The following is a 17,365-nucleotide window of genomic DNA, read 5'->3' as shown; positions in this document are numbered from 1 at the left end:
TTTCAGTCTGAAAGCAGGATTTCATGTCTTTAGTTCTCAAAATTTTTAATACGTTTGCTTACATTTTTATTTTGAAAGCAGGACTTCATGTCATTCCTCTCAGAACTTGTAATGCTTGTACTCAAAACTTCTCCTCCAGCTCAGACATGGTCTCTGCTCGCACTACGAAACATTATGCTTGTTTCTGGAACAAAAACGCTGAGGCCGTTGTTTCTCCCTGCATCCAGTGGGTGGCGCAGGTTGATACAATCGGTAGTAGCCACACAGGCACACCCGCTAGAAGGAAACAAGCGCACCCAGTACAACACTTTTCATTCTATTGGCCGAGAGGTTGCCAGGCGACGGTGCATTTTTGTTCCAGCAGCAAGCAGAGAATGTTTCGTAAGCGAGCAGAGAGTCCGTCTCGTCATCCAATCATTTTTAATAGCAAAAGAGAGGAAAGAGAAAATCGATAAATCACGCAAATGGAAATGATCAATGTCGTTTGAATTTATCGTGCGATTAATTGATTTATTACTTATTGCGACAGGCCTACAAATTTGAATGCAAAGCCTCTAGAATGAAATCTTCCATTCAGACAGGCTCTTCATAAAGCCTCACCATCTGTATCCAGTGTACAGGGAAAATATTTTAATAAAGCAATTCCCTTTATCCAATAAGATACAATATATTTCAGCAGTATTATCCGGTGTTTCCTTCAGTATCGATCGGGGTTTATGAGAAGAGAGAGGAGTAACTGATACACATGTGGCCTGTGAGGAGAGGCTCCGGCCTAATGCTGCTCATCCCGCCTGAAGTCACAGCCTGCTGCCGGTTATACCCTCTCCGCCTGTGTCATTTGAGCTGATAGGCTTGGCTCAGCTGCTTCCTTTCTCTGCTAAGCGGGGATAAATAGAGCAGAGTAGCCGAAAGGCTCTAATTCAATAAAAGCTCCTCGCATTTCTTCCCCAGCCCTAGTCAAAGCAAGAATAACCAGAGAGAAGTAAATAAAAGAGAGCTCTTGTCTTTTATGAGCCTTTTTCAGCTGGAACTTTGACACAAAGCACAGATTTGAGTTACAGTACCCACAAATGGCTTCACAGGCTTCGGTTGATTAATTGGGAGGTGAAATAGATCCAAAGAAATGAGATCTTGCACTAAAAGCGACATATGTCCAGCTTCCTGTAACAGCAGGAGTTTCATTATGATCTAGTCTGTTTATTTAAGACTTGGAGCTATTTAGGGTTTCCATTTCTGAAAAGGTCATCCAGTAACTTATCTCGTTCTTCTCTTTTTTTTTTATCATCAAATTGTATATCTGCTCTCATCTGTATATCTGATGAGAGCAGCTATAGAGCTCTCATCACATTCGTACTTTGTCTTTTTCGCTTTCTTTTTAAAGCCACTCACATTCCATGTGTCACGTGAACACAAGAGTTGCTCAAAACTGTGAAGCAGAGGAGGGGAAAAAAAAAACATTTTCCCCACAAATCCAAATCTAAAAATGTCATGCTTGGATTTCTGAAGCAGACTTAAGTTATAGGTTAGGTTATGAATATCTCTACTGGCACCATTCCGGTTTACGTGGCTGTAAACCTAAGTTGACAGGTGGTTTATTAAGAGAGTTAGTCAGAGAAGCGGAAGACTTTCTAGAAGAGAACATGTTTGACACACAGCAGACATGTTGGAGACGGCTGTTCTGGTCCGATGCAAATAAAACAAAACATTTTGGCTTATATTCAACATGGCGTGTGTGGCCAAAAACAAAAAAAATATTCTGTATATCACCATAAGCATGCATGGTGATATATATTATGCACCAGGCTTTTCTTTTAGTGGGGCCAATGGAGCCAGTCAGAATAAACAGGAAAATGAATGGATCTGATGCCAAACGAATGTGGATTTTAAGAAACATTCACACCAGCCTTGTTTATTCCGCTTTAATTAATTGATCAATCAAGTTTATTTGTATAGCACATTTCAGCAGCATGGCAGTTCAAAGTGCTTTACACTGTAGAAACACAAAAATAAAGTCAGGAAAACAACTTGTAGTCGACTAGAGTTCATTTGGAGAGAAATGCGTAATCAAACTCTGAAGCGCCGCCTTCAAACCTCGGTTCGGTTGAAGTGAACTTTGCCGTTGTTTGAATGAATATGTGAATGCCAAGCAGACTGGAGACTCTTCCAACAGCTGGAGGTGGATCAAAGCGCAGGGCATTCTGGGTAAATATAACCGTGAGTCGAGCACTAGTAGTAGAAATGGTGAAGACAAAAAAGAAATTCTACAATAAAATTTGACAAAGTTTTATTTTGTTTACGTTTCGTAAAGAAGGACGTTGCGCTGAAGTCTTCTTCAGGGGTTTCATGTTGTTTCCTTCAGTGGTTCTTGGTGCAGCGCCACCACAGGCGAGGGGGTGAACTTGTTTCTCAAAGAGTTTGGATTGTTTGACACTTCGCAATGTGAAAGCGAAATGCACCAGCTGAAACAAATGTTTTTATTTTTTTCCCCACTCGGACAGAGTCTATCACATTATCGGGTGTGAAAACACCCTAAAATGTTACTTATTGTGTTCGTCTGTCACATAAACGACAGTGAAACAGTAAACTCAAATCTTGGGTTTTTTGTAATTTTATGATGAACATGAAACTCTAAACATCCTCTTAATGAGAGGATGAACAATAACAAGAGCGTCTTCAGTCAGAGGCTTCTTGAAATACACTGTAATACTGACTGCTACAGGAGCTCCTTCCAGCTCATACCATCTCTGAAGAAACTTGGATAATACAAATTAGAAGAGTTAATTTTCCTCTGGGATTACTAAAGGATGTTTGAAGTGAATTGAATTGAATTTAGAAATCGAAGTTATTACTCCTAAGTGATTATGTACAGGCTGGAAAGAAAAGTCTGAGTGTGTGTTTTTTGTTTTTTATTACCATCTGCAAGAAATGCCAAGTTTGCATCTGTAGATGGAATCACTTCTTCTTATTCCTTCCCACTAATGGTTGCAACTGTTTCCTAATGCTTCCTATACTCTCTCCCCCCTCCCCACCTCCTTCCCTCAGAGACCACATGGGAGAGGCCGTCCAGTGTCCCTGGAACCCCCAAGAGCTCCATCCGACACAAGAACTCTCTGCCAGCAGGTGCTTTAACTGCGCTCTCGTCTACTCCATTTCTTTCTCTTCAACTTCCTCAAGTGTCAGTGCCCCGGGGCTGGGAATTCTCCTAAGATTCCACGGTGGCACAAAGCCCCGGCTCATGCTCGCCACACACAGACGCTTCCTGTGACTAACTTTATCTGCAGCCGCAAACTGAGGAACTGAGGAGTCCTCTGTCTCCCGCTTTGGCCCTGCTCCTAAAGGCGAACGGGCAGAAAGAGGCAGGAAGGTTCTCTGGATGTTTCCACATACGGAAACAAACTTCATTCACTCATTCAGCTCCCTTCTTAGGAAGAAATAGCCAGAGCACCGCAGTCTGAACGGTAAAGTTTCGAAGATGTACTTTCTGGACTAATGCTTAGAGAAGGACAGCGTGACGAGTGAAAGATTGAATTTGACCCCATGAGGAAGTGGGACAATAAATCAATAACATATACTGATAGAGATGCAATCGATATTAACACATCTGATAGAATATTTGACCACTCCGATCCAGAACTGCACAGCATTCTGGGGGATGTAGGCAGAAATGACTTCATACTGTTTCAGCACACTTTTAGCTTAATGCATTTGCTTCTGGAAAAGTAGCTAATATTCTTATGGGTTGTTTGGTTAAGGCTATGTTAGCTTCTAGCTAAACAGCTACATTGCAGTAGCTTGTAAATGTTTTGCTTGTCCATAATTGTATATATAGCAGGTTTCTATGGTTTCAGCTTAACTCGGCATTGAAACATCACAAACAACAAGTCAGAATTAATTCTGACTGAGTTGGAGTTTCACAGTCATTATCTTTAGGATTGCACCTTGATAACTAAAACTTACCCATTCGACTTCAGTGTGGAAAACGTCTTTCTGTCTCATTTATTTGTGCAGTGAATGGTTTCCACTCGGGCAGCAGCCCCATGCATCACGGTGACCATTCACACAACAGCCTGGTTAGGAAGAGCAGCACTGAGCCCCAGGTAAACCCTCATCGCTTTTGTTATTTTGTGTTTGGCATTTCTTTGTTTTGTTTGATTTTTTTCAATTCGGTAACAATTCAAGACAGATTTGAATCATTTTAAGCTACTTCCTTGAAATCTGTTTCATCTCAGCGATTAAAACCCACTATGTCCAGGAATCTTTTCTGTAAGTCCACTCTCGTTAAATCTTTGATTTTCTTTTTGGTCAGGATTAAACCGCCTCTCTCTTTCCCCTCATTAAATAAATAAGCTGATGACCGTAGAAGCTGATTAAACCCTCCTACAGTATCTTTTCCCTTGATCATAATTAGCCTAGTAGTCATGGAGATATTACACACCATCCGCCCACCACTTACAGTCAATGTCTCCATACTCTTCTTACTTTAGAGTCATACATTCAATTATAGGGAGCAGATCTAAAAAGATCTCTCCAGTGAGTCCTGGGTCTGCCTCTCAAGGAGATGTTCAAGACACTCTAGAGAGCGTCCCGACCAAAAGCGACTCCTGTAATATTTGGAAAAGCTGCAGCGTCACTCCACAACGCTCATGCCTGTAGCTGTTAGTTTCAAATTAGACCTGCTGGTAGCTTTGCGATGTTAGGCTCTCACTCAGTACTACCAAAACAAACTTAACCTCCTCCACATGAGGCAGTAACCTAATCCGGAAGCAGAGGCAGTAATCCACCTTTTTCTAACTTAAAACTACGCCTTTAGATTTGGAGGTGCTAATCCTCAACCAGGAGAATCCACTGATTGTTACAAATAAAAGTCAGGAAGGCCAGCAGGACCTTATCATTTTAAAAAGCAAAGATCCGAAGTCTGAGAGCTTCTGCTCAGTGTCTTTGCCTGGAAATTCTGTTCATTAACAGAATTTGGACCAAATGATAAACCTAAATTTGATTTAGTTTGAACAAGTCTGGCTTATTATGGCCAATGTAAACCAAATGCTACTCCCAAAATATCCTGCAAGACTCTACAAAAGACATGCTCTCGACTCCTTTCCAAGTCAACAAACCAGGCATCCCTAAAGGTCCTTGTGTCCTCCAATGTTCCACAGACACAAACTCAACTGGTTCTCCTGAAATTAAAGATTCAGCTGCCATGGGACTCCTTGAGGAAAGCCCAGCACCTCCAGAGTCGTTAATGTGCTTTATGGATCCCCAGGGTCTTTCACCATGGGGTTTTCTAATGAAGTCACTGACTCGCCACCAGTGATGGGTCTGTCCATCTCAAGTTTCTCTCTTTTACCAACCTGAAAGCTGCATCAGCTGGTTTGAGAAGAACCTCAAAGTCCACCTTTTATTGCTTCAATATCCATAATTGATTTCAGCAGCACCCATTTACCACAGTACACCATGTTGGCGAATCAGTGGTTTATGTTGGACAGCTTTTTCTGGTATTACAGACTAAGTATTGAAATATGCCCTTATAAAGATACATCTCTGTTGCATTTGAACTCGCACCTAGATACTTTATTTCAGTTCTCTACCAAAGTGATTGAAATGACACACACACACACAGATATGCATACTCCCGCACAAAAGAGAGAGCGAGAGAGAGCAATCATTCTTTGCTTTGCTCTGCAGAACTATCTCCACACACACAAACATCGGCAGCACAAGAACAGAATGCACTAGTCGGACTCATTCGGCCACCACATAGAAAACAACTTTGATCACATTGCGTGTTTGTTGGGAGTGACAGAGTGTTGGTGTCGTGCGGTCATGTCTGACGCAGAGGACCGGAGCTTTGACGGAGTGTTCCTCTTCTCTTTGCAGAGCCCAGGATCAACATCACCGACCAGGAAACAGAACAAGGAGACGACGGTTACGGTGAGTTTTGATGGTCGGAAAAAATGGCTAACTGAGCAACTCCTGAAAAGCAGCTCTGCACCTTTTATTCCCTTTGTACCAAACTTTACACTTGGCACAATGGACTGAGTTTTTTTTCCTGAAAACTCCCAAACCCAAACTCATCTACTGGTTTGCCAGACAAAGTGGGATAGTTAATCAGTCAGACAAACATGTCTGCATCGAACACTTTGGCGATGTAAGGCTTATGTACAGCTACCTGGTCATGGTAACCGATTCAATGAAGTTGTTTTTCAGCTAATTTCAAGGCCACATGAAGTTGGAAGTCTGTAGCTATTGACTGCAGAAAATTGGTAATATTTGCAAACAATGAATCTCAGCATCCTCCACGATGTTACACGTCTTACCTGAGTTCCACCTTGCATTTATCTCTCCAACAGTTGACTGTAGATTATTTAGTAGTGAACAGGACTTGCTCTGCAGGTGGCATCCTATCAAAGTTCCACGCTGGAGTTCACTGATCTCCTGAGAACGACCCATGAGATGGTTGGAGAAGAATCTGGCATACCTAGGTGCTTGATTTATTACATATATGGCAATGAAAGTGATTGGATTACCCAAATTCAATAATTTGAAAGGGTGACCCAATAGTTTTGACAAAATAGTGTAAAGATGTTTTCACACCTTGTAGTATGGTAGAGGCCGTTCGATTGGAGATGAAAAGTGCAACATTTGTTACATTTTCATCTGGTGCAGTTTACTTTCACACCGCATTGTCTCAAACGAACCAAAACTTGTTCCTCCTGTAGCCTGTGGCGATGATGCACCAAGAACTACTGAAGAAGACATGAGTGCAACTTCTGTTTCCATAAAATACGAACAAAAATAGAGTAGTGTAAGGTTTTAGCATTTGTAGATTCTTTCTTCTTCTCTTCGGAAAGAGTTTGGTATGAACCCAGAATGCCGTATAGTTCGCTTCCTGCTTTCGGAGCGATATCCGGTCTGCTTGGCATTCACCATTCGAACCGCACCAGAGTTTACTTTAACTGAACTGAGACTTAGGTTTTTAGGCTTTCTTGATCCACATCAGACTTCGATTGCGTATTCACACCTCAAACAACTAGGCTTTCTAGGCAAACAAACTAGAGTTTGGTTCAAGTGGAGTAAATGGGGCTGGTGTGAATGCACCTTGAGTTTAAACGTTCACGTCCACCGTTGCCTTGTAAAGCCTTGTTTCATGGTGGCACATTTGCTTTGTCTAAGCAACAGTTTGTTGTTTTAACAGAACATTTTGAGCACTTCACATTTTTTTTTACACTTGAGCTGTCAGCCTTCCGACTCTGTTTGGAACCTTTAAACATCAACATGTGGTATGCTGAAACGGCCCAGCTGTGTGAATCTCACAGTCATCGCATGACCCTTGGCAGCAGTCAGTTCGCACATACCGCTTAACAGCTGACAACGTTTTAGTCCGTTCGAGATGTCTGATTCCCCCTGCCAAATTCTGTCTGGGCATGTGGGCTGATAAAAATTACTAACATTACCAAATTAGTTTGGGATTTCAGCAACAAGGTTCATTTAGCTATTTTAAAAGAACTCCTTGGGAGTTCTGTTCGGAGTGATGGGAGTCACTCTGCTGCCACAACACGTGGATTTTCTATGTGGAATGTTGTCTTTTTCATTTTGATCTCCTGTGTTATCGAATTAGCACCAGCTCCTGTAACGTACACACAGCAGCCTTGGCTGAAGCCGTGCTTCACCCACGTCTAGTTTGTTTTTCACATGTGAGGTAGGTGCAAAGGAAAGCTCTTTCCAGCAAGACCAAAAGGATGAAAGTCTCACTGTATTGTATTTTCATGAGCCATAAAACATCTTAGGCCACTTCTGTTTGTGCTAATTGCAAATGCACAAAACAAACAAAAAAAAGTAGCTGCACAGCTGTAGATACACACACAGCTGGTTCAGCGAAGCGTCTGGTGAGAAACTGGTGGTGGCTTTCTGAAACTTTCCCATGTGGACAACTGGAACATGCAGCCGCTGCAGGCCTAAGACGGAGGGGACGGGCATTTTAAACAAGCATGCAGTTGGAAAATCACTGCCAATTGTCCTGTTAATAACCAAGGCCCCACTCTAGCAACACGTGACTGTGGAAAATGACTGACAATCACACTTTTCACAGTGGATGCTTATTTAGCAGTTTAATCATGAAGTGGTAATTACAGTTCTTCACATCGGCTTTAGAACATGTTCATTGTAAGACTTTAAGTTCTAAATATATCTGAGAGGCGCAATCAGCATAGCACATCTCACAAAGTGCAAACGATAGCAGCAGCTTTGTGTCTTTGGCTGTTTCTTATTGTTGTTTACAAGAAGTGAAGAATGAGTCTGTTGACCTGCTGTAATTATAAACCTGTTTTGGCTAATTCTGCAAGACGCTGGTATTTTGTTGAGTATCGTCTCCACTTACTTTGTGTATCAGGAAGTTGAGTCAGAGTAAGGAATCATTTGAATATTGAGCATAAAACTGTTCAAATGATCATATAGACATATGATTATTGCTGGATGTAACATATAATATTATTAGACAATTACTGTTTGTGGTTTTTGTATCGATGCTAGTTTTGTTTCTTGGTGAAATTGAAAGAATTGTTCATCCACTGTAGCTAAACTTAAATAGTTTAAGTATTTAAGTTGAATATATACCAATAGTAATATATATATATAGTATATTAATACTATATTGGTAGGTGTAATTATTATATGTATGTAAAGATTACACAGGTGGATAAGGAGTGAGAATTTTGAAAAGTTTATTCTTCAACCCAATAAGAACACGTAAAACAAAAGTTTTAACATCGTGGAACATGCTGTACTTTTTTAGCTCATATTAAAAAACAAAAACAAAGTCAGACAGTAGAAACACACAGGACTGCTTCTTGAGTTGTTTTGGTAAGTTTTTCTTAAAGAAAAACGCTACTATGAAGCAAATTATGTTACAATTTGAACCAATTTGGTGAATTACTGCAACCTGGTGGCAATGTTGGCTTTGTGTTTTGACTAGGTGTAAAAAAAACCCTGAATTTGTCAAACCGAGATTTATAAATTAGTTACATTTGAAACCGGAAGTTCACATACACCGAATAAATTGTCTTGGCACCGGGGCACCCCACACCTTTCAGATTTAGTTTAGAAAAATAAACTAAAAATATATCTAAATTTAAGATTATGTAGTACTTTTTATTTTCTGTTGTATAAAATATCAATAAGGTGCATTTACATTTGTAGTTTAATTGTCACAACGGAAATGGGTGCTGGATGGTATGTTAGAAATTTGGGGATAATTCGTATCAATGACTCTCACTCTTCGTCTATCAAGGAATGTGTGTCAAACAAATGTAGCCCATCTCCTTCTGTCATTGGAGATCTTTACAAAAGGAAGCTGGGCTTTTGTTTAAAGCCCCTTTAGCCCGTTACCTCTACTGAGGAGGCGATTCCCTCTGAGAAATTATTATGTGTTAATATGTGTTAATTATTATTAACACATATTCCAAAGTAAACTTGGAAAAGAGGCTTTTTACTCCTTTTCTTCTCATGGCAGTTTGAATATTGCTTCTGGAAAAGTCATCAGCAGACCTCTGCTGCTTACCAGCTTCCTCTGCAAACACAGGCTGTGCCAACGGACTGCCACTGACATTTTGTTGAAACAAAGCTGTGCATCTTCCCTGCAGGCTGAGGAAAACGGAAGATATGATTATGAAGATGCATTTTCTGTTTTTTTCTTTTTCCGGGGGATATTTCATTGGACGCCTCCGATGTAAAAAGATGTAAAGAGAAAAACAACTTTAGGGATATTTTTGGTACCCTTGCAGTTCACTGAAACTTATTTCTCCTTCTCCTTAAACGTGGTTTAATTAAAAGCAGCTATTTATGCTTTTTGCGTGTGATAGAGCGAATCATCGCAACCACATTTTGATCAGACGTATAACATTGGTGACTCTGGGGAAGAAAACAGACAAACTGCTGTTAACTTTTGCAGGACAATTTAAAAAGCAATATTGGGTAATCCAGGATGTTGGTTGATAAATTTGCAGTGTTGTGTCAGAACATCATCGCGACACGTACTGAAAATACCTTCCCTAAGATTAATAAGAACGGGAAGCATAAGTGAGCTGTGTCGTATTTAAATCGGTCTCTTTGGTTTGCTGTGTCCTGGTTGCAGAGAAAGAGTGAAAACTACAGACGCATGTATGCATGCAAATACATTCATCTCAGTCAGTCAGAATATCTTCAAAAAGTTACTTTCTTTCTGAAATTAAACTTTAAAATAGTGAAGTTAAAATGTTATATAGATTAATAATACTTAAAGTTGTATTTTCCAGGCATTTATTTCTATTAGTGTTTAGAATTTGGGTTTACAGCTCATAAAAACTCAAAATTCAGTTTCCCTGTAAAACCTCCACATTAAAAAGGAAATATTTTTATAAAGTTAGACTGCTGTGTTTTGACCGTAATCATGGGGAAACTGCTGACTTGACAGTTCTTCGGCTGAAAGACGAGTTTAAAGAAACTGGCTTTTCGCAGAGTGCTGCATACAGGCATGTTAATGTAAAGTTTATTAAGTGAGTAAATAATTAAACTTCATCTACGTGTCAGAGGTCATTGGTCAAAAACCAACAAAGTGTTATATAATAAAACAAATGTGTGGTGGAAACATCTGAGCTGCTTGAGGAAAGCGCCTCTGCTGACGAGCTTTATGGAGACGCAGATTTCATTTTCCAATTCCTTCTCTAATGACCATAGTGTCGCTATTCTTAATAGCTCCAGCACTCCAGTACGGATCCATCATCTCTGTCTTCATCCCACAGATCAACTGTGTGACGTTTCCGTCTCCAATCTTTATGGCCGAACAGCAGCTGCTGAAACCTGACGAGTGGAGCTACTGCGACTACTTCTGGGTACGTTTTCCTCAATGGTCTCCATGTTCATTTTCTGCATTTCAGTTTTCATAGCATTCTGAACAAAATAAGGATGGTTACAGCTCTCTGCTGTTTTACTTTGCTGCTGTTCCTTCAAACATGCCATAAGACGTGCAAGAGTTACCCCTCCGTGATCCACTGTCATGTTATTTAGGACACAAGCTCTTGATCATACGCTCTCACTGTATGGATGCAGAGTTGCGTTACTTCTAGATGTAAGTTGATGCTCTACAGAAGAGAATATTGGCTGTCTTTTGAAAAAAATGTAAGGATGTACAGTCTTTGAAATATACACAGAGACTTTTTTTTAGTAAAGAATTACTGCATAACTGCTAATATAACTAAATAAATAGGTAACATTCATTAATTTGTTTCTTCATGTAGACCTTTACACATTGGTGACCAAACTGTGTCACAAAATCAATATAAAAAGTAAAATTTAAAATACCAGAGGAAACAAAACGGAACAAACCAGGTAGATAAAATCAAAAGGGCCATCACATTTTTAGGCAATAAAAGCCTGAATAATAAGAAAGAAAAGTCTTGACTTAAAAAGGACAAGATCGAAGGTCTGATTTCACAGTTGAGGTGCGGCCAGAGAAAAATCTTGGTTGTCTGTAAGTAAATGTTGAATAGAAAATCTCAGTAACTCAACAACTAGACGGTTACAAGCTTTAAAAATAAATAAGAAACTCTTAAAGTCCACGATTAGTCAACATGGAGAAAATAGAAGCAGGTGTGATATGTTTTCGTTTGGGACTGGAGGTTAGCGTCGAGCCGCTACATGCTAAACATGTTGGATACAATAGTCCATTCTGGAACTGATGACCGCGTGAACGGCCGTCTGGGGGTCTCTACGGTTTAAAAAACCTCAGTTCAAAGGCGCAGATGGCAAAAAGAGAAAAACACTAATTCAAGCATCTATTGGAAACGAATTGAGCAAAATGAATTGTAGCGTTAGCATTAGCCTTTAGCAGCAGGAATGTCTGGTGAAGGAGTAATAGTAGGCTGATGAAAACCTGCAGATAAGCTCAAAATTATAGTTATAATTTTAAGTCATTTTAATGATTTAAAATTATTTTTATCCAACCAAGAAGTTCATTTCAATTTGGAGATTACATCAGGTTGGAGCAACTCCGTGTCATCACCTTAATCTTTGTCTTACCTCACAGATTATCCATCAGATTCTAGTTCCAACAAAATGCTGTTACTACTGTCAGTCAATTGAAATTGGAAGACTACTTTAAAGTTGAATCATTTTGGTCTCGGCTACATGAGATTTTGCAGAGACGTGTTTAAAAAGCCATCATCAAATCACCATCTGAACCTCTAAAGTGAATAAAAAGGCTTCACACGTTGGTTTCCCTTCTATTTGTTTCCATCTCTGGATTATTTCTCTCAACATATTTTTAAATTCTGAAATACAGAGAAAATTATGGAGCGAGGTTGGAGATACTCTGAGGGGAAACGAGTTGTGATGGAGGAGAAATTATAGACTCAGACTCTGCTGACAAAGTCCTTCCTGAGGGTGGAAAATCTCCAAGCTCCAAGCGAGTCAGTGAGAACAAAAAAAAAAAAAAAAAAAAAAAAAACAAAAATTACACCGGATCCTTTTCATCTTTCGACGTGAGTCCACTCTGCAGACAGAGAGTCAGCGCCGGGCTGTTCTCTGATACAGAACACGGCACAGTGGGATGACACGGTACCAAGTAACGGGCTGGAACGCAGCGAGCCAGCGGGCCTCTGCTGCTCTGTTTGGACATCTCCCACCCCTGCAGTGTAATCTCTACCAGGTGCATGCCGCGCCTGCAGCACTCTGACACGCTGCAGTCACTTCCAGAGGGGGGGATGTTCTTCAAGAATGTTTTGGAAAAAGATTTCTCTCTAAAAGGAAAAGCAAAATGCTTTTGAGAATTATAATTTATTTTTGTGTCACAAGATTCATCATCACAATCCTTAAAATTGCTTCTTCTCTGAATGAATATTGAAGTTAGGAAAGTTTGGTAGACTCGGACCAAAATTTCGGTCCGATTTCACGTCACACTGCGTCGAACAAACCAAATCTTTCGGAAAACCTTTTCCCCTCCTCACCTGTAGTGGCGCTGCGTCACAAACCTCTGAATGAAACAATATGAAAAGCTCTGAAGAAGACATGAGTGCAACTTCCTTCTTCACAAAATGTGAAACAAGAAATAGAGGTGTCAGATTTTAGCAGTTGAAGGATTTTGTTTTTAGTTAAAAAAAAAAAGACACAAGCCATTTCTCCCGCTATCACTAGGCACCGGCGTTTGTTTTTGTTGTATTTACCCACGATGCCCTGCACTAAAATACACTTCCTGCTTTTGGGGTGGCCTCTGGTCTGATTGCCATTCACACGGGCATTCAAACTGCACCAGAATTTACTTAAACCAAAATTAGACCTGGGTGTTTAGGTGGACCAGAGTTCTCTATTTTTGGGCCGCCTCATAGTTAGATGACGCATTCACACCTTCCTAAACCAACCGGATTTTCTTGGCAAATAAACTAAAGTTCACTTAAACCGCACTAAGCTGGACTGGTGTGTATGATGCACCCTGAAATGCCCACCTATGCAAACTTGTAGAAATAAAGGTTTCCATTTACCCTCCTCCGATGTACCCACATATCATCACTGACTGTAAAGATGTGCAAGAAGAACCTCCATGTGTTTTATTGTGCTGGAACCGCATCGTCTCTAACCAATTACACGATCAAAGAGATCCCCGACACATCTACCTATGGAGCCACCGTCCTCATTTCCTTCTGGTGGTTCTAGTTTAGCTTTTCTAGACGTTGATCCCATTTCTTTCATATGATTTTCTGCAGTTTGCTCACAGATATTCACCCCATTTTCTGCGTTTTGTGTCCAGAACACGAGTTTAAATTGTCTGTTCTGACAGAAGTGAGGATGTTTCCCTTTTGCAGCCTTAATTTTGTGCTTATTTTTCAATCCAGATGACTTGCACCGATAAATCGTCCCAGATTTCCTTAAATTTGTGAGATTGGTGGCCGGTCGATACTCGCACATGAAATCTGTACGTGTGCAGTTGGTAACAGTCCCCCCACTTTTGCCAACTTAGGAACTTTATTGCTACATTTTGCAACTTTTTGAGACAAAAAATATTAGTCGGCATTGGTCAAAATCAGAATTGGCAGGTCAAGCTTTTTAGAGATTGGTGATTGTTTGGAAAACTGCAATCTGTGCATGCCTGCTGGAAAAGGCCAACATCTTCTGTCCACACTCTGCTGAGAAGAACAGGCAGAAATGTCAATCTGTCGATGTGCAAAACTGGCGGAGACGTACCTCGGCTGCATTTTAATGTACCATAGTTCTGATCTCATTGGTTCTTTTTCCTCAATGCTTTTCTTGTGCACTTGCTGTGTTTATCTCACAGGCTGACAGGAAGGATCCCCAGGGAAACGGTTGCATCACTGGATTCGAGGTTCTGTTGCAGAAACAGCTCAAGGGTAAACAGATGCAGAAAGAGATGGCCGAGTTCATACGAGAAAGGTATCAGCTTTTATGATCTTCCATCATCGTTCAGCACTGGGTTGTTTTTTATCACGTTACCATGAAAACCAAGCAGCTGTCATTAAACAAAACCATTTCCTCCTGTTTTGTTTTGCCTTTTTTTCCTTCCTTCTTCTTCTGCTCATTTACGCATATCACTCCGTTTATTGCACAACAGAGGAAACGCAGATGGAAACCAAGTTTCATAAAAGCTGTGTTGTAATCGAGTTCTCTCCATCCCTCTCAGGATAAAGATAGAAGAAGAGTACGCCAAGAATCTCTCGAAGCTCTCGCAGATCCCTCTAGCAAGCCAGGAAGAAGGGTGAGTGACAGTGGGGGAAAAAATAAAAAAATCTAAATCTCTACACCCACCTATCGGTCTCAGAGGAGGCTGTCGCACACATGGCTGCATAAGTGAATATTTTCTAAAGAAACACATGTCAGCACTGTAGGAACAGTACGCCTGCCTGGCCTGCTTAGTTTGTTACCGCTTTAAGCATGCGCAGATTTTGAGTGCCACACTTTTAGGGTCTGTAATTTGCAGCAATATTTTCATAATTTACTCCGTTGAAAGAAAGGAATAGTTAGAGTAGGTCAGAATATTTTCCTGGAATATTTATAAATCAAGAAATTATATTCAAGCAGGTCAAAGAAAGATAAATTTAGTTTAACTTTGCTTCTTCTCACTCCTTTTTGAATATTCTATTTTCTTTGTTTATTGTGCTTCTTTAAGTTTTATTTGATATTGTGAAACATGTTATTTTGTAAAATAGCATGTATTTTTAATAAGGCATCATGTGCATATTTGAAATAAATAATAATAATATAAAAGAAGTTTGTTGTTCAAAGATCAGCAGTGCCTCTAGCATCTCTCGTCCATTTGTTGCTATTTTCTATTTCGCTTTACATTTTCACAAATAATAATAAAAAAACACTTTTTTGGTGTTATTCAAAAGAGGAAGCTTAACAAAACCCCAAAAATAGCAGGCGCACTGCTATTTAGCAATGTAGTCTATGGTTTGGGCCTCCTCACAGCTTTTTTCTTAACATAAAATCTTAAAGAGAGCGGGTGTCGTCGCTATTAAACATAGAGGTGTGTTTAATTGTGCAATAATTCATATTTTCACTTAGAGCACTTCATATAAGCATGCACTGCTAAAGTACAAAATCTTACCAAGTATTTTTGTCCAATTGTTAGTGCAAATATCTACGTACACTTTGAAATAAGATAAAACTAACTTAGAAGTAATTTTGAAGCTTGTTTGAAGTCAAGAACTCCTTAATATTGAGGGAAAAGTACTGGTTGTAAGTCAGTGGAACAAGATGTAATAAGTTAAAGATATGTGGTAATATTTTGTGTTTTTGCAGTGTGGCCTGCTTACCCATACCGGTAACACTTTATTTGAAGGGGTGTTCATACGACTGACATCAACATAACATAACACCTGTTATGAACATAAATGATTATGACTGTTGTTGTGAAGTGTCATTTGGAAAATGAGATTTTTAATGCAAAGTTGCTTTATAAGTCAATTTTTATTTGCATTGTTTGGTAAATAATGACACTTTAATGCAAAGTTGGCACTTTTAATTGACTTTTAATGCAACTTTTAAAGCAACTTTGCAGTAAGTGTCAAAATTTACCAAATGACACCTCATGACAACAGTCTCAAATATTCAGACTCCTTTGTGTTCATAGCAGATGTTTTGCCTTGTTTATGACAGTGTTATATCAGTCTTATTCACACCCCTTCAAATAGTGTTACTCAAATACCAAGCTGTGTCAAGGTTACAATCATATATTTACCATTTAAAGTTAAATTAATGAGCAAACATTTTTTTTCCACATCACTGTTAAAAAAACATTTAAGAGGTCAACCAATGTTTCATCTCAGCTTCAAGTAGTTCTGTTTGGTGTAAATTTGCAGTAAAGTTAAATTAATCAGACATTCAGGCTGCTTCACGGCAAATAACCGACCAGTCAAGGCGTCCCGTTGTGAGTCGGGGTGCGGAGGACATTTTGGTGCCGCTACGGTGCAGAACTGCAACCTGTGACGGCTGTTACAGATGAGCAGAGGAGAGAAGGGCAAAAACCCACGAATGGGAAGGAGGGAGTGAGGAAGGAGGTGTGACGCGGTGGCGATGGGGGGGCCTCCGTGAGGCTCCTGCAGAGTGTAAGAAAGTTTTCAGCCGCTCTTCTTCTCCGCCGTCTGACAGCAGAGGGGTGTGTGTGTGTGGGGGGGGAGTCCGTGCTGAGAGCAGCTCTTTGTCTGGTCTGCTGAAGGAGCACGGAAAATGGAAAAGTAACAGGAAGCCGAGCGAGACACGGCTCGCAGAAGATGAGAAGCTGTGGACTCTGACTGTGACACTTGCTATTTAGCTCGTCTTATTAAGAAATTCCAGAAGGAAACGGTGACCCTGCATAGCAACGTGACAACTTGTTTGTATGTGTGTGTATGTTTTGCAGATGCACAAGTGAAAAACCAGCCTCTTTTAACTGAACAGCTCATAAATTTCATTTTTGGTGTTTTATGGTTCTAGGGCAGCTGGGAAAATTCGTAATTCAGACACTTTGCCTGCAAAAAAAAAAATGTGTTCAGTGTTGCGTGCAGTTTTTGGTAGGATATGACATTTCAAGTGATATTTTGGAAAAATCGGCATGATATTAATATTTTTGCCCTTGATGTTTGTGTTGGATATTTGTCAGAGATGCTAAAGCTCACAAAGAGTGGTGGGAACATTGTGTTGAAGTTAAAGAGTCAGAAAACGGTGATCAATATTGCTACATTCAGTAATGTATATTCCTGTTATGAACGAAGGCCAACCATGCAGATGTTCTTGTATGCTTTTACTACTGCATATTTACGCACTTACTTTTGCTTTGGGATGATATTTGTTGTAAAGTGGCACTATATAAATAAATGTATTATTTTTATGGCTATTTTCCACTTAT

General features: G+C 39.9%; 1 protein-coding gene across 1 annotated transcript in view; it reads left to right on the top strand.

The window, feature by feature from the left end:
- gas7b (growth arrest-specific 7b) overlaps window positions 1-17,365 on the top strand; it is a 69,985-nt gene that overhangs the window by 39,332 nt on the left and 13,288 nt on the right. The window contains exons 4-9 of the mRNA XM_015060826.1: window positions 3,043-3,120; window positions 4,009-4,097; window positions 5,875-5,928; window positions 10,773-10,862; window positions 14,297-14,412; window positions 14,660-14,734. Of these exons, the coding sequence (XP_014916312.1) occupies window positions 3,043-3,120; window positions 4,009-4,097; window positions 5,875-5,928; window positions 10,773-10,862; window positions 14,297-14,412; window positions 14,660-14,734 (502 nt within the window). The remainder of the gene's footprint in view (window positions 1-3,042; window positions 3,121-4,008; window positions 4,098-5,874; window positions 5,929-10,772; window positions 10,863-14,296; window positions 14,413-14,659; window positions 14,735-17,365) is intronic.

This window comes from Poecilia latipinna, unplaced genomic scaffold (genome assembly GCF_001443285.1).
Source record: "Poecilia latipinna isolate Pla-1442-1.1 unplaced genomic scaffold, P_latipinna-1.0 Scaffold1747, whole genome shotgun sequence".
NCBI classification, from domain to species: Eukaryota; Metazoa; Chordata; class Actinopteri; order Cyprinodontiformes; family Poeciliidae; genus Poecilia; species Poecilia latipinna.
Note: the sequence above shows the minus strand (reverse complement) of the source record. Positions and strands in the feature narration are given on the sequence as shown.